This window comes from Lepidochelys olivacea, assembly GCF_965140295.1.
Source record: "Lepidochelys olivacea isolate rLepOli2 genome assembly, chromosome: 1".
In the NCBI taxonomy this organism is placed as follows: Eukaryota; Metazoa; Chordata; order Testudines; family Cheloniidae; genus Lepidochelys; species Lepidochelys olivacea.
Window position 1 is genome coordinate 339,210,632 of NC_140411.1, and position 19,865 is coordinate 339,230,496.

General features: G+C 43.6%; 1 protein-coding gene and 1 long non-coding RNA gene across 5 annotated transcripts in view; one reads left to right on the forward strand and one right to left on the reverse strand.

Moving 5' to 3' along the window:
* Positions 1–342: 342 nt before the first annotated feature.
* On the reverse strand, positions 343–11,221 carry LOC311531462. Its single transcript, XR_014714223.1, has 3 exons — positions 11,119–11,221; positions 6,812–6,919; positions 343–908 (listed from the first exon to the last, which is right to left on the reverse strand). It is a non-coding gene; the product is annotated as an uncharacterized lncRNA (long non-coding RNA).
* Positions 10,719–19,865, forward strand: part of BEND7 (BEN domain containing 7) — a 75,623-nt gene continuing 66,476 nt past the window's right edge. The window contains exons 1-2 of one of the 4 annotated variants that reach the window (XM_084648786.1): positions 10,719–11,276; positions 14,995–15,078. In XM_084648786.1, coding sequence (XP_084504912.1) covers positions 11,216–11,276; positions 14,995–15,078 — 145 coding nt within the window. In that variant the 5' untranslated portion in view covers positions 10,719–11,215. The remainder of the gene's footprint in view (positions 11,277–14,994; positions 15,079–19,865) is intronic. The other 3 variants (XM_084648788.1, XM_084648785.1, XM_084648787.1) reach the window with 3 other exon arrangements.

The following is a 19,865-nucleotide window of genomic DNA, read 5'->3' on the forward strand; positions in this document are numbered from 1 at the left end:
ACGCGCAGCCAGACACCAGGGCGGTTAGAAGAGCACAGGAGGGCGCGGTACGCATCAGAGAAGCTTTGAAAACCAGTTTCATGACTGGCCAGGCTACGGTGTGAAAGTTCTGTTTGTTTCTCCTTGATGAAACCCCCCGCCCCTTGGTTCACTCTACTTCCCTGTAAGCTAACCACCCTCCCCACCTCCCTTTAATCATTGCTTGCAGAGGCAATAAAGTCATTGCTGCTTCACAGTCATGCATTCGTTATTCATTCATCACACAAATAGGGAGATGACTACCAAGGTAGCCCAGGAGGGGTGGTGGAGGAGGGAAGGAAAATGCCACACAGCACTTTAAGCACAGCACTTTAAAAGTTTACAACTTTAAAATTTATTGAATGACAGCCTTCTTTTTTTTGGGCAATCCTCTGTGGTGGAGTGGCTGGTTGGCCGGAGGCCCCCCCACCGCATTCTTGGGCGTCTGGGTGTGGAGGCTATGGAACTTGGGGAGGAGGGCGGTTGGTTACAGAGGGGCAGCAGTGGCAGTCTGTGCTCCAGCTGCCTTTGCTGCAGCTCAACCATACACTGGAGCATACTGGTTTGGTCCTGCAGCAGCCTCAGCATTGAATCCTGCCTCCTCTCATCACGCTGCCGCCACATTTGAGCTTCAGCCCTGTCTTCAGCCCACCACTTACTCTCTTCAGCCCGCCACTTACTCTCTTCAGCCCTCCACCTCTCCTCCCGGTCATTTTGTGCTTTCCTGCACTCTGACATTATTTGCCTCCACGCATTCGTCTGTGCTCTGTCAGTGTGGGAGGACAGCATGAGCTCGGAGAACATTTCATCGCGAGTGCGTTTTTTTTTCTTTCTAAGCTTCACTAGCCTCTGGGAAGGAGAAGATCCTGTGATCATTGAAACACATGCAGCTGGTGGAGAAAAAAAAAGGGACAGCGGTATTTAAAAAGACACATTTTATAAAACAGTCGCTACACTCTTTCAGGGTAAACCTTGCTGTTAACATTACATACATAGCACATGTGCTTTCGTTACAAGGTCGCATTTTGCCTCCTCCCACCGCGTGACTACCCCCTCAACCTTCCCCCCTCCCTGTGGCTAACAACGGGGAACATTTCTGTTTAGCCACAGGCAAACAGCCCAGCAGGAATGGGCTCCTCTGAGTGTCCCCTGAAGAAAAGCACTCTATTTCAACCAGGTGACCATGAATTATATCTCACTCTCCTGAGGATAACACAGAGAGATAAAGAACGGATTTTGGTTGAATGCCAGCAAACATACACCGCAATGTTTTGTTCTACAGTGATTCCCGAGTACGTGTTACTGGCCTGGAGTGGTAAAGTGTCCTACCATGAAGGACGAAATAAGGCTGCCCTCCCCAGAAACCTTTTGCAAAGGCTTTAGGACTACATCTAGGAGAACCGCAAATGCCAGGGCAAAGTAATCCTTTCACATGCTTGCTTTTAAACCATGTATAGCATTTTAAAAGGTACACTCACCAGAGGTCCCTTCTCCGCCTGCTGGGTCCAGGAGGCAGCCTTGGGTGGGTTCGGGGGGTACTGGCTCCAGGTCTAGGGTGAGAAACAGTTCCTGGCTGTCGGGAAAACCGGTTTCTCCGCTTGCTTGCTGTGAGCTATCTACAACCTCCTCCTCCTCCTCATCTTCTTCGTCCCCAAAACCTACTTCCGTATTGCCTCCATCTCCATTGAAGGAGTCAAACAACACGGCTGGGGTAGTGGTGGCTGAACCCCCTAAAATGGCATGCAGCTCATCATAGAAGCGGCATGTTTGGGGCTCTGACCCAGAGCGGCTGTTCGCCTCTCTGGTTTTCTGGTAGGCTTGCCTCAGCTCCTTCAGTTTCACGCGGCACTGCTTCGGGTCCCTGTTATGGCCTCTGTCCTTCATGCCCTGGGAGATTTTCACAAAGGTTTTGGCATTTCGAAAACTGGAACGGAGTTCTGATAGCACGGATTCCTCTCCCCATACAGCGATCAGATCCCGTACCTCCCGTTCGGTCCATGCTGGAGCTCTTTTGCGATTCTGGGACTCCATCATGGTCACCTGTGCTGATGAGCTCTGCATGGTCACCTGCAGCTTGCCACGCTGGCCAAACAGGAAATGAGATTCAAAAGTTCGCGGTTCTTTTCCTGTCTACCTGGCCAGTGCATCTGAGTTGAGAGTGCTGTCCAGAGCGGTCAGAATGGAGCACTCTGGGATAGCTCCCGGAGGCTAATACCATCGAATTGTGTCCACAGTACCCCAAATTCGAGCCGGCAACGTCGATTTAAGCGCTAATCCACTTGTCAGGGGTGGAGTAAGGAAATCGATTTTAAGAGCCCTTTAAGTCGAAATAAAGGGCTTCATTGTGTGGACGGGTGCAGGTTTAAATCGATTTAACGCTGCTAAATTCGACCTAAAGTCCTAGTGTAGACCAGGGCTAAGTAAAACCTGCTTGCTTTAGGAAATGGTATTGGTGATTCAATTAGTGGAACTCTTGTCATCTGAGTCCCTATTGAATCAGTACTCCACAGCTTATAAATAATCGAATACATTTAACTAAAAACAAATAGCTGAAATTGAATTGCTAACCCACTAACTAGTCACCTATGCAACTCCGGATGCTCTCACTGGCCTCTTCAACTGTCTCTTGGTCTTTCATTTCACAGTGAACTTTTCCCATCTCCAAGAAAAGTAATATTAATATTGCAACTGACAGCCACTTCTGCTTGCACAAACCTGGCAGATTCCTTTATACATGTGATTGTAATACTTTGAACTGAGTCTGGAGATTTGTAAGTCAAGGCTTTTTTTAACATACAATTTTCAAACTAAATGGCCGAGGGAACCTAGTGCTCCTGTACCATCACTCTCCTTTCCTCCTGTCTGCCCTGAGCTATCCTGCCTTCATAATAATTGTTTGCACACAGCGACATATTTTAAATAGCTGAACGTTCCCGTTTTTAGGATAAGCCTTAGAGCAAAGAAGCACTGAGTGTCTAGAACATCCTGATGTGGAAAGCATTATTATTTAGTACTGGAGTAATAATACCTAGCTTTTATACAGCATTTTTGATCAGTTGACCTCAAAGTCCCTTACAAAAGAGACCCGTATCATTATCCCTATTTACAGGAGTGAGTGAGAGAGAGAGAGTGTGTGAGTGTATCAGACCCGGAAGGACGAGTATTGATTCGGGAAGTTGGTTTTGAAGTCAGAGTAACTCAGAACATAGTAAGTAGGAAGGAGAGAGACTGGGTCAGGGATAGAACTGATCAATGTCAGCACTGATCCTGCCTCCATATGGAGCTTATTGTGAGATATGGCCTTGGCTTTATTTTAATGTAATGACTTTTTAAAAAAAACAAATTATTTAATGAATATTTTAACTGAGCAAATAATTTTGACTGTTTGTGAATATATACAAATTTCAAGTGTTATTTTGAAATAAAACATTCCCAAATAAACCTTGACTAGAACTGGATAAATAATACTCCCATGTTTCCACCAAAGAGGAACGATATTTTCTTAAAATGTAATATTCATGCAGCCCTAAGATTTAAATTGAATTAAAAGGTGAAATTAAAAGCTTTCTACCCCTTCGATCCAGTTCCCTTTATTACAGTCACTTGCCCACCATGGAAGAGCAAGGGTATGTAGGGTAGAACATGGCAGCCATGGTAACAGAATAAAGAAGACTTTTATCTGTGGGTCTCTAGTTAGAATAATCTGATAGCGGCCTGTGACAAATGAGCTGATTGTCTGAGTCCAGTTCTAGCTATGTGCCATAACTAGGCCAGCAACAGAAAGGGTTTTTCCATCACCGTAGGTAAAACCGCCTCCCTGAATGATAGTAGCTAGGTCAACAGAAGCATTCTTCCGTCGAGCTAGCTCTGTCTACACTGGGGTTAGGATGGCATAGCTACAGCGCTCTGGGGTGTGGATTTTTCACAACCCTGTGCGCCATAGCTATTTCAACATAAATTCTAAGTGTAGATGAGGCCTAGTTGTCCAGAGCATAAAAATACCAACCCAGTCCCAACCCATAGACCCAGGAATGAAGGTACATGGAGACCAAACCACCCTGTGATCTCTCAAGGAGGTCCCATCAGGTCATGGTTGAGGCACATTGTCAGTGTACCAGAGAAACAGCCGTGTTAGTCTGTATTCGCAAAAAGAAAAGGAGTACTTGTGGCACCTTAGAGACTAACCAATTTATTTGAGCATAAGCTTTCGTGAGCTACAGCTCACTTCATCGGATGCATACCGTGGAAACTGCAGCAGACTTTATATACACACAGAGAATATGAAACAATACCTCCTCCCACCCCACTGTCCTGCTGGTAATAGCTTATCTAAAGTGATCATCAAGTTGGGCCATTTCCAGCACAAATCCAGGTTTTCTCACCCTCCACCCCCCCACACAAATTCACTTTGGTCACTTTGGATGAGCTATTACCAGCAGGAGAGTGAGTTTGTGTGTGTATGGGGTGGGGGGGTAAGAAAACCTGAATTTGTGCTGGAAATGGCCCACCTTGATTATCATGCACATTGTAGGGAGAATGGTCACTTTGGATGAGCTATTACCAGCAGGATAGTGAGTTTGTGTGTGTGGTTTTTGGGAGGGGGGTGAGAGAACCTGGATTTGTGCAGGAAATGGCCCAACTTGATTATCATGCACATTGTGTAGAGAGTTGTCACTTTGGATGGGCTATCACCAACAGGAGAGTGAATTTGTGTGAGGGGGGTGGAGGGTGAGAAAACCTGGATTTGTGCTGGAAATGGCCCAACTTGATGATCACTTTAGATAAGCTATTACCAGCAGGACAGTGGGGTGGGAGGAGGTATTGGTTCATATTCTCTGTGTGTATATAAAGTCTGCTGCAGTTTCCACTGAATGCATCCGATGAAGTGAGCTGTAGCTCACGAAAGCTCATGCTCAAATAAATTGGTTAGTCTCTAAGGTGCCACAAGTCCTCCTTTTCTTATTGTCAGTGTAGTAAGGACAAGTGCTCAGCAGCTACCCATGTCATATCTGTTCTATGAATAACTAAAGGACTCTGATCTAAAGGGCTGTCCAATTTTCTAGATTTAATTCATTTCCATGCAGCACAGATTGCAGAATCAGGGCCTAAGTGTATGAGTACATGAGTAAATTGATGTGTGTGGTGTTTATGTTTGCACAATCAGGCTCTGACTATACAGGGGAAAGAGTGAAACTGACTGTACCCTAAGTTCTGTCATATGCACAAAGGCAACAAACTACGACTGCCAACCCTCTAGGATTGGCCTAGAGCAGGGGTAGCCAACCTGTGGCTCTGGAGCCGCATGCGGCTCTTCAGAAGTTAGTATGCGGCTCCTTGTATAGGCGCCAGCTCCGGGGCTGGAGCTATAGGTGCCAACTTTCCAATGTGCTGGGGGGCGCTCACTGCTCAACGCCTGGCTCTGCCACAGGCCCTGCCCCCACTCCACCCCTTCCTCCAAGGCCCTGTCCCTTCCCGCCCCCTCCCCTGAGCCTTTCATGCCCTTCCTCCTCCCACTCCCACTCAGAGCCTCCTGCACACTGTGGGAGGCACGGGGAGTGAGGGGGAGGTGCTGATCAGTGGGGCTGCCGGCAGGGGCTGCGGGGAGCTGATGCGGGCTGCTAATGTGGTATTTTCCACTGCATGCATCCGATGAAGTGAGCTGTAGCTCACAAAAGCTTATGCTCAAATAAATTTGTTAGTCTGTAAGGTGCCACAAGTACTCCTTTTCTTTTAACATATTACTGTGGCTCTTTGGCAATGTACATTGGTAAATTCTGGCTCCTTCTCTGGCGCAGGTTGGCCACCCCTGGCCTAGAGTCTCCCGGAATCAGCATCAATCTCCTGGTGACTATTGAAAGCAATCCAGAAGATTTTAATAGGATATTTTAAGAAAGTGACATTACGTCACGTTGGGGGAAAAAAATCTCCCAGAATAGTTTCAGTCAGAGTTGGCAACCCTACAACAAACTGAAAAATGAAATCAGTTTATAATAACTTTCTGTGACAACAGCCTTAGGTGTTACTTGTAACTAGTGTGTACACAATTTTCAGACAGAAAATTTCAAATTGACAGTTTCCTTTCAAGGAAAAAATATAACAAAGGGAAAGAACAAAAAAGGAAGACAACAGCCAATACAACTTTATCTTGCGTATCTCTTTCACAAATTGTATCCCCAAATGCTTCACAGAAATGAAAAACACAAGACATAGAACCACAGAAATACTAGAAAAGATCTCTTTGGTCTGTGCCACATCCCCTGGGCCACTGCAGGATCCTACCATGTGATTAGAATAGCAGTGAATGAGGGACTTATGCTTCATAAAATTCCTCTGTTGTCCTCATTAATGATGAGTGCTAATCATAGCAGTCCCAAATGTTTTAAATCTTTTGTCAGGTTAGCAGAATAGAATCAGCAGTAGTTATTAAACAGTTAACCTGATTTTTGCAAACAAAATTAAGGTACAGCACTGCAGAGTTTGAGACCTGACTTCAGTGAAGTTACAGTGGGTATTACTTTGGCCCATTTAATTTAGCTCGCAGTTTACAACATCAACCTACCACCATTGCTTCAGCATCCACATCTGAAATATGATGTAGGACTTAAGATGGTATGTAAGTTCAACTTTCTCTGACAAAGTCTAGCACTGAAGTTTAGAAAATTCCCCAAAGTAGCATACTGATTGCCTTTTGGAATTGTCCCCATAGCAATGTAATATGAAATGACAACCCTGCCCAGCTATGAGGTTTCCATCACTTCCCTTAGGAGTCTAATATTCTAGATTTAAAGCTCACCATTAGGCATATTTCCTGATATTGTGATTTGAGCCTGGCACTGTCTTTTACTTTGTGTTTGTACATCGCCTAGCACAACAGGAACCTGATTGGAGTCTCTGGGCACAACTGTAATAAAAAATAATAATGGTAATATTCAGGCTGTTTTTCTTTTTTTCATTTCACATCATAACTCTTAAATATGGGTTTGATCTGTACCACTGAAATCAACAGGAATTTTCCTATGGACTTTGATGGGAGCAAAGAACGTATTTCTTCAAATACATGTAGATAGGGTTGCCACTCGTCCGGCTTTTACCCAGACAGTCCATTTTTTGGCTTCTGTGTCTGGGTACCATTTAGGTTTGCCAGGTGCCCAGTTTTCAACCGGAAAGTCCAGTTGGAAATGGGACATGGCAGTGTCTGGTCACATGTACTGACCAGATACCAAAAGCCCAGTTACTGCAGGGCAGTGGGAGGTGCTGAGTCATTAACCCATGCCAGCCCCAGCTCAGCCGAGGCCACCTCCTACCTGCAGGAAGCCTCCTTGTCAGGCTGCAGCAGCTCCCGTCCCAGCCGCAGAGCAGGGGAGGTGGAGGTGGAGGCAAGTAATGGGGGAGAGGAGCAAGCAACAGGGCCAGGGCCTTGGGGAAAGAGACGGGGCAGGGCCTTGAGGGTCTGGTTACCAGCAATTAGAAAGGTGGCAACCCTATTTGTAGGCAAGTTGTGTGCCCTTTTGTTGTTATTTCACCAAGTGACTGAGAGTGGGTCTGACCCACAAAATTCTGATCTGCCCTTCCCCAAAATTTGGGAGTTTTTGGGTCCAGGATTGTATGTCCAGGCTGTTCTCTGCAGACAATACACTTATGCTAAATGCATCCCTAACATATCAACTGCAAAGAAGTTACACCAGGGAACAGTTTAGCCCTTCTACTTTAGCAGACAGCATGCGATGTAAAATACCAATGTGTGAAGGTGTCAATTGGTGAATAAATTAAAGCATTAATTTCAACTGTCGGTTATGTAAACATTAAACTGGGCCTTCTGTAATTCATTACACAAATTGCCAGCTATGCCAAGACATGTTCCTTCACTGGAGGAGACTCTTTCTCTTACTTTGGGTATTCACGTTAAACTAAGCTGCATGAAATTTGTCAGCCTTAATTCACAAAGGCTTGTGCAAAACTTTTTTTGATCTTGGTTTGCATCCCCCCAAAATTTGATACTATTCTGATGGGTAATTTAAATATGCACATTGTAAAAATATGATAAAATAAACATTTAGCTTTTAGTTTTAAGTTTCAGCGAACCCAGAAATGGAGTTTGTCTACACACAGAAGTTGTACTACTTTAACATATACCTACATAGTTAAATGCAGTGTTGTAGCCATGTTGGTCCTAGAATATTAGAGAGACAAAGTAGGTGAGATAGTATCTTTTATTGGACCAACTTCTGTTGGCGAGAGGCAAGTTTCGAACGTAGGAAGAGAGCTGTAGCGCTTAGTGAAGACATTACTTATGCCGATAGGACAGTTTCTCCCATCAGTGTAGGTACTCCACCTCCTCGATAGGCAGTACCTATGTCAAAGGGAGAAGCCCTCCCATCAACATAATGCTGTCTGCACCTGGAGTTAGGTTGCTATAACTACGTTGCTCAAGGATGTGCATTTTCCACACTGCTGAACGATATAATTATACCAACATAAATTTGTAGTGTAGACCAGGGCAGAGCTTCTCTTCTGAAGAAAAGCTCTGTGTAAGCTCAAAAACTTGTCTCTCTCCATCAGAGGTTGGTCCAATCAAAGATACTACCTCACCAACCTTGTCTCTGTAAGGTCATGTCTATACTCCAAAATTATGTTGACCTAACTTATGTTGGCATACAGCCACTGCAGATACTAAATCACTTGTGTGTGCGCATACTTGGCTCCTTGTGTCAGCAATGCGTGTCCTCACCAAGAATGTATGTATCGATTGTACAGTCAGTGTGGGGCATTGTGGGGCAGCTCCTGAAAGCCAGTAACAGTTATCATAAGCAACGTGTTGACATAATTACATCATGTGACAAAGTGAGGATTTTCCCTTGTTTTGCATGAATGCTGTGTGTGACTTTTGCATAGGCTGCTTTAGCTGCCCCTTCGTAATCTGAGATCCAGGAGTGAAATGCGACCAGGTGATTCTGGCCCGGGAAGCAAGACAAACATCAGAGAAGGAGCAACGGGTAGGGCAGGGGCCAGGCAGCTGGAAGCGAGGCAGTCTTGGCTGGCTTAGGGCACAGGAGGAGGGCCAGAGCCCTGGCTCTGGGCTCCCCTCCCCCCAGGATGGACTTGGCTGAAAGTCACTGACTTCTGTGCTAACAAGTTCTTCCCTGTGCTGTGTTCCTGTCAACTAATAAACCTTCGGTTTTACCGGCCGGCTCAGAGTCACTGCTGACTGTGGAGTTGGGGGGCAGGGCCCTCTAGCTTCCCCAGGAGCCCCGCCCAGGTGGACTCGCTGCGGGAAGCGCATGGTGTGGAAGGAGATGCTGAATGCTCCGAGGTCAGACCCAGGAAGGTCGAAGCTGTATAAGCTTCTTGCCCTGGAGACAGTCTGCTCAGAGAAAGGAGGCATGCTCCCCCAGAGTCCTGACTGGCTTTGTAGGGAGTAGTTCCAGAGCATCAGCCCGGTGACTCAGTGACACATTACTTTACTCATGAAAGCGTATGCCCAAATAAATTTCTTAGTCTTTAAGGTGCCACCAGACTCCTCGTTGTTAGAGAGGCATTTACATCAGCAGAAGCCAAATTCAAGTGAAGAACACTTACACAGCTAGTTTGATGCAAGGCAGCTTACATCAACCTAACCCTGTAGTGTAGACCAGGTCTCATGCACTTAAAAGTGGTTTAACCCCCAGTGTGGATCCAGCTATGTCATCATAAGGCACCTCTATACTGGCATAGTTGTATCCACACTAGGACTGGTAGCAGTATAACTATTCTGGTTAAAGAAAGATGCCCATTAAAGCTTATGCCCAAATAAATTTCTTGGTCTTTAAGATGCCACAAGTACTCCTCGTTCTTTATTCTGGTTAAAAATCCCACCCCTAACCGAAATAGTTGTCCTGGTACAAACACTGCATGCAGACCAGGCCTAAATGAAAATCAGGCAGAATCATCCACCTTTTTTCCTTGCTTTTAATTAAAGCCTGGTGTCAAGGTGTATGCCGCTAGTCTTAAAGGTGATGCCTTTTTCTGATCCAGGGCCTGACCTTTGCTTGCATGACAAATCCTTCCTTGAGCAGAGCTGTGACCATGGGGGGAGAGAGGCAGGATCCGACCCCCATGGAGGCTGCTTGAGGGCAGAGTCTGCCTCTTCCTCTCTGGGCCCAACCCCCTTTGCGTTGCTCCCCAGGGAAGCTCCACTGCAGGCCATTGCTCGCCCTCTCCCGAGCAAAGTTTGCGGGGCAGGAGGGTGGGATTTGGCCCCGGGTGTGCCCAGCAAGCAGCGCGCCAGGCCGTGCAGAGAAGCGGGCTCCAGGCCCGGCGGGGGGAATGCAGCCCCGGGGGGCGATGCCACCTGCCTGCCTTGATGTCACCCAATTCGGGATCAACAGAGGCGCTGGCTCGCCCCCGAGCGCCCTGCGGGGCCCCCCCCCCCGCCTCCCTCGGGGCGCAGCCCGCGGCTCTAGGAGGCAGTAGCGGGAGCCAGCCCCGTGCGCTTGAGGGGAACTGCACCGGAGACCGGGGCACAAAATGGCGCCGCCCCTGCGTTCCCCTCCCCCTCCGACAACCAGACCCCGATCCGTTCCTCCCCCCCCGCCCCCGAGACCAACCACCCCCCATTCCCGGGCCGGCAGGGGAGGGGGGAGGCGCAGAATCACCTCGCCGCCCTCTCCCTTCACTAGCATGAGGCTGAAACCACTGCCCCCCCGCTCCCTTGGGGCCCGCCGCCGCCGCCGCCGCCTCGGCGTGGCGTGGGGCTGCGGGCCGGCCTCGGGGTGGCGGCCTGCGGGCCAGGCTCCCTCAGCCACCACGGGGCGCGCTGTGGTGCGCGCAGGCTTCCCCCAGCAGGTGGCAGCGGGGGTCCCAGGCGCCGCTGAGGTAGCGACACACGCCAGCCGCGGAGCGCTTCCCTCGGCGGCGGCGGCTTCCCGGAGGCGGCCCGGCCGGCTCCCCGCACACAGCGAGGGCTTCCCCCGCGCCGGGCGAGCAGCCCCCCGCAAAGTTTGGGGTTGGATCCGCGGGGCAAGGAGGGAGCCCAGAGTCAACTTGTCCCGGCTCGCCGCCGACCCGCAGTTGGAACTGAAATCTCCCAGCCCCGGTTTATTTTTGCTGATTAAAGGGACGGACCTTGGTCCTGCGGCTGGGTGGCTGTTCAGCCTCCAACTCGCTCTGTGCCATCCCCTTTCTCCTTCCTTTCTTCCTCCTCCTCCCTTCTGCCCACACCATGGAGTTTACTGAGAGGAAGAGGAGCAGGAAATCCCAAAGCTTTAAACTGATCAACCAAGGTAAAGTGGCGCTGGTGGGGGGCGGCTGGGTGCGTGACTTTTTGTTTATTTGTCCCTCGAAGGGACTTTCGGCTCAACGTGTCTCAAAGGAGAAGAGCAGGGTGTTATGAAATGTGGGCTTCTCCCTTCCCTCTGTCTCCTTCAGCGTCTTTCTGCCTTCTGCTATTTATTATTTAACTCCTTGGATCTGTTTTAAAAACCCTCTCCCCAGTGAGGGCATGGTTTTCAAAGCAGATGCGATCCAAAATAAAGTTGAATCGCAATTTCCTTGTAAGCCCAGTCAAACAAACAAACAAACAAAAAAGCGAGTCAGGAAATTGTCAAAATAATGGGTACTTGGGGAAGAGAGAACCCTTTCGGTATTCAAGTCCTCTGGGTTGTTTTTTTCCCCCCTCCTGTTGATTGCGTACATACACGTATGTCAAAGAAAAGCCTAATAGAGGTTGCCTTTCAAATAAAATAAACGCAGCTAATTAATTGTGCATGGGTAAGGAAGAATTCCTGGCATGTAACTTGTTCGCTCGGTGTGTGTTTGCTTTACGAAAAGAAGAGGATGTTTTAAAAGGGATGGTGAAGAAAATGCTTGGATTTTTGTCGGAAAAAAACCAGACAGCTCAATTTCGATCTTTTAAAAAATAAGACAGAGTCGCTGGTGGTCATTTTAACAGGTGGACTTTGCAGCCTTAGCGTTTTATTTTGGTGGGGGTATGTACTGCTACTCCAGCTGATTAGATCTTTTACTCTCATTGATTTGACTTCCGTGTTTTAAAGTATTGAGCTGAAATATCTCCATGGAATGCTGTGTGTGTCCTGCATGCTAAGTTCAAGGCAAGTGACTTTTTTGGTGTAATGTCACACTTTTTTTTTTATGTGACGGTTCTGCACTTAGTGTATTTAGGCATCCCTTTTCAGTCAACGTTAGATGAAAACAAACGGGAAGCAAAGGAATTAAACAATGAAAATAACCTCACTTTGAGGAAATACTGAACAATTAAATATTTTCATTTTACCATTGCAGTAGAATCTTGAGCATTGCACATAACATTTTTTAATCTAAAGGAATACTGTCAGGTCAAAATTGGCCAAAAAATTACTGTAGGTTTTGTAAAAACAAGCAGTTCCAAACATGTTGCCAGTAAAAATGTATCTGGGGTTTAACGTTCCAAAAGAAACAGGTTTGGTTTTTTTTACAATGATATATTCTCTTGCATTGCTTATAATATAAGCCTTGCTGAATTGTGCTAGTATGAGGATCTGAAAATGAAACTGATTAGTTGTTCGTATTTCCAAGTTGAGAAAACTGTAAGATGTGAAGAATAACACAAATAGTCAAAAGTAAATTAATATTTTACAAACATTCAGTCTTAAGATGTCATTTGTAATGTAGATTAATAATTTTTTGAATAATACTTTTAACTTTAATTCAGAGAGAACTAATTTTCACTAGTGAATTCTTAGTCATTTTTGGTTTGTCTGAGAACCCCTCTGGTTATAGAAATTTAAAGAGAACAACCACACTAAACACGATTTCTGAAAAAGTTGTATTTTGATTCTGGGAGAATGGAGAAGATAAAAATTGTATTTTAACAAAGTAAGATTCAGCTTTCATGTACCCCCCTCCACCCCCTTCCCTATTTCCTATGCAAGTTGATTACCAAGATAATTTTGTATAAATAGGTGTCTCTGCTACTCAGCTGGTGCTTCCTGCTTAAGTCATTCAGTAATGTCATAGTTTAGTGTTTACTGTGAGGAAATTGATAGGGATTTCATAGGCCCTGGTCTACGACATCGCAGGCAGAAGAAAGGACTAAGGGAGACACCCACTGTTATATTGACTTATATTATGTAAACTATTGTCATGTTTACTGTATACTGTAGCCTCTCTCATCCCAAGAAATCTCAAAGCACTTTATCATCATAACGAACTAATTCAGACTACTGTGTACATAAAATTGTGTATACCTCCAATGCAGCCACCTCTAGGTGAAATGCAGAAACTGTCATTCAACAAATTTATTTGCTACTGTGAAACCTGTCATACAACAGTTAAGGAACAGTGAAGGGTACCATATCTAACTGAAGACATAGGGAACATTTTAGAGAGATAGCATGCAATCTGTTTCTCTGAGCATTATGAATCTGCCCCTCACTATAGTTCTTAAGCGCTATTACAGCCAGATTTTGACAATCTTCATCAGGAGGTATAAAAATATAGGAAAAAATGAATAATGTATCAGATTCTGGTAAGTCCTCTTTTTTTTTATAATTCTCACAAAAGAGACTCTAGCTTTTCCCACCTGTGTACCTGGAACTTTATCTGTGGTTCCACGTGCTGTGCAACTTAATTCTCCTTCATCCATCTGCCTGCCCCCATCCAAAAAAACCAAAACTAAACCCCATTTCTTCTGACTTACCTATCATCACTCACTTCTTCACCTTTCCTTCCTTACATTCATAGTCCTCATCCTTCCCTTATAGCCCTTCTGTCTGTCATGTTGCTGTATTATGTGTGATTTTGGTTTGCTGCAGGAGAGAGTCTTTTTTTATTATTTTTTTTTGAGGTAGTCACACTAGTAGTGCTTTACAAATAATAAGTAACAATAGAGTTCGTATGTTAGGGGATCTTTGAATTCTGGACCTGATTATTTTGTCAGAGAGGCAGGTGCCTTTCTCATAAAAAGAGTGAACATAATACTCCTAGCTTCTGTTGTGCCATTTTTCTGAATATCTCAAAGCACTTTCCCACACATTGATTAAGGAAGCCTCACAACACCTTTTTGAAGCAAGTGAATGTTATAAACACCACTTTACAAAGGGAGAAACTGAGACATCTGGAATTAAAGAACCCAGTCTTGGTGAGGTGCTGAGTATGCTCAAGTCTCATTAAAGTCAGTAGGAACTGAGTGTGCACAACATCTCACAAGAGCTACTTAGTACCTTATTATTCAGTCCAAAGTGATTTTCGCAGGTCATACAGTCACGAGGTCACGGTCACTGTCAGGTTTGTCAGTAGCAGAGTTAGAAATAGAATCCTGGCTTGCTGTCTCCAGTATTCCCTGTTGTAAATGCTACTCTCTTCTTGTGTGCATGTAAAGAGTGTAGTTGTTTTTACTAAATGCACTCTTGTGGTCAGAGCTCAGACTGTTTATCCAAGTTGCATTTCATTTGAAATAGAAAATCAGTGTTTTTATGATAGCTGTGGAAATCAATTGCCATCAGTCAATATCCATATATAGTGCCCAAATCTGGTCCCATAGGAATTCAATGGCCAAATGACAGCACAGGATCAGGCCACAGAACTAAAAATTTATCCCATAATATATATCACTAATTTTGTTTTGAGATAAAGTGTGAAAGTTTCCCTTGGCCTATAAGAGGGTAAAGTTTTCATTTACATTATACATTTGCTTTCCATCTGTAAGGCAAGAATCCAGATAATAGGCATCTGGTGAAATAATTTACTGTGAAAATGAACATAGTAATATAAGCCAGGCGTAGCTTGTCCCTAAAATGTGTGAAATATTTCAGTTCTCTTCAGTTTGAGCAAAGTTTTTTAGGGAGTGCTGATACAGAGCACATTTTCTGTGGTTAATTTGATGTACATGGAATAAACTGCAGATATATTGATAAATGATTAATAAAACTGTAGCAATGTGTTCAGTGTTCATTTTTTCCAGATCACTTGAGTTCTAATTTTTTTTATACTTTTTCATTCCAGATTATCATCATGAGGTATATAAGATCTCTGACTTCAGCAATGATGTTAATGGGGAGACCAAAGAAACACAGTCGGTTTTTTTAGGTATGTTCTTGTGTCGATTAATTTATGAGCAACACAGCGTAACCATTTTCAATTAGGGGGCAGTGTAAAGACAGGAGTTGTATGCCATTGTTTAATATGGACATTCTCTTCAAGACGTTTTTATTTTACAGATTGCCAATATATCCTTTATTAACATTGCTAAAAGTTGTAGTTTCAGACATAAATGTTTATTAGAGTCTACACAGAGTGCTAATTATCATTCGCTCTCAGGGCCAGATGCTGACTGGGCAGTTTTGCAGCTCTCTGTTCACCCCATTTACATTGCATATTCACTGGCATGCTTCACTGGCAATAGTTTGTGTGATTGGGGTATTACATCTTTGACATCTGGATAACAGAAATTCAATTTCCAGGAAGCTGCTATTTGTTTGGTGTTGCTTCTGCTGTGGGTGGGACAGAGGATTAATGTAATGTCTTAATGTAATGTCCTTTCACCTCTGTAGCCTGGCTGCTAACACTGCCATCGCAAAATTGAATTAAATCAACAGTCAAAAATGTGTAAAGAAAACAGAGATGTAATATATAGTCTTCCTTAACTACAGCTTGATAGAACTGGTTATCACTGAACTGCTCATGATTTTTGTGGCTGTGTACTCTTCCTTTTACATTTCCACTCCTGTCTTATCTAGAGCCTGATCTTGAGAGGTTCTGAGCCTCTGCAGCAAAGAGCTAAGTGTCTTAACCAATGGACTTCAGCAGGACTTGAAGATACTCAAGACATCACCTCATTAAAGGCCTGATCCACCTCCCAGTGAAGTCAATATGAGTCTTTCAGTTGACATCAATGAGAGGTGGATTTGAAAGCAAATCCAATATCTCTGATCATGAATAGTCCCATTAAATTCATATAAGTGAAGGTTGTCAGGCTCAGGCTCTGGGTCTGATGTTTGAATCAGTAAAGCCCCATAACTGTCTGGCAGATACTGACAGCATGTCTGTTTTAGCACAAAAATGTTAGCTCAGAGATGAGCACGCAAGTCCTTGAGAGGATTGTACTACTGTATCATGCAGACAGTACTGTTACATATAGACACAATGGCTTTTTAAAAGTTGATTGCATACATAATTTCCTTTCTTCAGTCTTTGTATTTTATTATCTTCACAAAAATGTTAAAGTATAATGTAAGATACCTCCTATCTGAGTTTTTTTACAGTGCTTTTGACTTGAAATTCATGCTCTAGTTTGAAAGGTTAATGTGGAAAACTAATTATTATCCTGGTAGCCAAATGTGTGATGAGACATTTGTCTGTGTAATTAACAGTGAAGAACTTTTATAGTTTCATAAAATCGAATGCCACATACAGTATGCTGTGTGCATTTGTTTTGAAGAGGTGTCCAAAACAGAGATGTTTATGGCTGATATAAAGTGGAACTGAAATGTACTGTAATGCAGGTGTCTGTGCATTTTACAGCATTTCACATTGTTAAAATGGAAGTCAGCAGATTAATAACTTTATTTTGTCATGATAAAATAAATAATGTGTGCTTGGAACGGTGGAACAGTGCATAAATTACTCAGTAATTCCAAGAATATATTCTGTTCCAGGAATAATATCTTCCACAATTTATTCATACAGAAAAAGTTGACTTTACATAAGTCTATGAAGTTATTTGTTAGTTTTAATAGAATTATATCCAAGTATGATTTTTTTGTCAGCAGCTATTACTGTATAGTTAAACGTGAAAAAGGGTTTCTTTTATATAGCTGTGTTTTCAAATAAGAACATAAGAATGACCATACTGGGTCAGACCAGAGGTCCACCTAGCCCAGTATCCTGTCTTCTGACAGTGGCCAATGCCAGGTGCCCCAGAGGGAGTGAACAGAACAGGTAATCATCAAGTCATCCATTCCCTGACACCAGTTCCCAGCTTGTGGCAAACAGAGGCTAGGGACACCATCGCTGCCCATCCTGGCTAATAGCCATTGATAGACCTATCCCCTATGAATTTACCTAGTTCTTTTTTTGAACTGTTATCGTCTTGGCCTTCACAACATCCTCTGGCAAAGAGTTCCATAGACTGAATGTGCGGTGTGTGGGAAAAAATACTTCCTTTTGTTTGTTTTAAACCTGCTGCCTATTTATTTCATTTGGTGACCCCCTAGTTCTTGTGCTATAATAACATGTCCTTATTTACTTTCTCCACACCAGTCATGATTTTATAGACCTCAATCATATTACTCCTTAGTCATCTCTTTTCTAAGATGAAAGTCCCAGTCTTATTAATCTCTCTTCATACGGAAGCTGTTCCATACCCCTAATAATTTTTGTTGCCCTTTTCTGAACCTTTTCCAATTCCAATATATCTTTTTTTGAGATGAGGCGACCACATCTTCACGCAGTATTCAAGGTGTGGATGTACCATGGATTTATATAGAGGAAATATTATATTTGCTGTCTTATTATCTATCCTTGTCTTAATCGTTCCTAGCATTCCTAGTGGGGGGTGGATTTGAAGTACACTTTTTCATTTTAAAAAATTCATTGTAATGTAGCATGAAAGTACAGTAGCCCTGCTCCAGAGGAAAATGTTTTTGATCTGACTGATTATAATCTTTTGGAAATCTTACACGAAGCACACACAGTAAAGGGTGCTTTTTTCCCCTTTGCTAAGCTCATCCAGGGCTAACTCCTGCTCCTGTTGAAGTCAATAGCAAAACTCCCACTGATGGAGGATCTGACCCTAAGAACCTGATCCTGTAAATTGCTCTGCTGAGCTGCATGTCTGCACCCATGTGGACCTTTTGTTAACTTCACTGGGGTTCCACCTGGGCTGAGGGGTTGGCCCATGTCCTTGCAGGACTGGGGCCAAAGAGTACAAGGAAGGAATGTTGTTATACCAGATGTGCATAATTTAGCTATAAAGTGAAATGGCTAATTCGAGATAGCTACAAAACAGCCAGGACAACTTTTCAATTATTTTGGAAAACCTATGATGTGATGAAAAGGGTCCCCCTCCTGCCTCTGCTTTCTCAGCCAAAATACTTCCTTAATCTAGGGAAATGTGCACAGATCAGGGAGGCATGAGGTTGGCAGTCCTATTCCCACTTTTTCTACTTACTGGCCTTCATAATTGCCTGTACTTCAAAACCCTAATTTGGTGATGTCTGAAGAGGATTACAGCAGAAACAGCTGGAGTTTGAAAGTTATGTTTTGGTATGGAAATAGTCCTTGCAGAGGAGGGTTGCATGCTTTTGTGCCAGGAGAAATTCACTTTCTTTTGACCAAGTGTTTGTAAATCATATAGCCTGAGTATGAGAGTTTTGGCTGGTTCATTACCGATGAATGTAAGAGAGGATGCACTGTGCATGCACGTGTGTGTAGTTGTGTGCTTTAAACCCCCTGGTCCCCTGAAGTGCTTTGAATTGGTCCGTGTAAATTCTTCAAATACGGCAGCTGAGTTTTGCTGGCCTTTGTCCAGGAAGGCAGCATTCTGGTGATGTTCTGAATGGAAGAACTTAAATGCTGTTTTGCAATTATTTGTAATTCAGCAAAACTTTGAAGCTGTGTAAAGTAAAAGGTAAAACTGACTATATTTTTAAAATATTTCCTACTTTTTATTTAAAATAAAAAATGGGAAGTTAAATTTAAAAAGCTGTGCTAAGAGAACATTAAGTTTATTTGTTTAATTTATGCACTTTGTCAGGAAATGCCAAAGCAAAGTATGAACGTGTAATCTCAGTAGAGATTTTCATTTCATGATAACATACCATTTCTTAGCTACTACAGTATAGTCATATAATTTTTTTTCACAATGTGGGGTAGCAAAATTACATAGTTCTATGTAACACTGTGATAAAGACAGCCCATGAAATTAATCTATATGAAAAGTACACAGTGACCTGCATTTAGATAACATAGTACATACAGGTAAAGTATAACAATAAAGAAAAATAGTGACAACATACTGGTGAAGTAGGGGTTTAGGCATTACGTTACAACATTACCAGTGGTGTTTCATTAATCCAAGTTGCTATAAATACACTGTTGTTACTTAATACAGTTAAATATTTAGCACCTGGAAGCACACATGCATTTGTCAGTGGGAGAATTCAGTTTGTACCTGTTTTAATTTGAAGTATTTTGATGATTCTCAAAGCAGTATTGTAAATTCTGTACACAAATTCTCACTCATTAAAGACACAGTTCAACATTATTTTAAAGAGAGCACATCCGTTCCTCAGAATAAGTAGTATCTGAACTTTATTAAGACAGCTTGAAGTTAGGCCACTTGAAAATTACAAATTAGTTACACTTTGGCATAAAAGAGTTATAGTTGAACTAGAAATAATAAGTATATTTTGTCATACACCTTGGTTATGAGCATTTCTCTTGAAAAATGCGTGTGATATATTAAAATAGAGCTAGATTTTGCCACTTTTACTCACAGCTCTGCAGTGGAGCAGAGCCAGCCATAGCAATGTTGAAGCCAGGTCAGATGGGAGATGCATTGATTCTCTGGAGATAGATTTTGCAGCTGTCCTCCCATGTTTATTCCCCACTCAAGACCAGAGCTCTCCTTCAACATAGCTGGCCCCATGGGCACACTGGGGTTGCAGGATGCACAATTACAGACCTATAGTGTGTATTAGTTAAAAAAAAAAAAAAAAAGGCTCCAGTTCAGCAAGGTACCGAAGCGCACAGCTGCTATTATTTGTATTGTTGTATCACCCAGGAGCCCCAGTCATGGAGCAGGACCCCACTGCGCTGAGTATTGTTACTCCTGGGGGCAATCTGTGCCAAAAAATTTAAGTTTCTGCACCAAA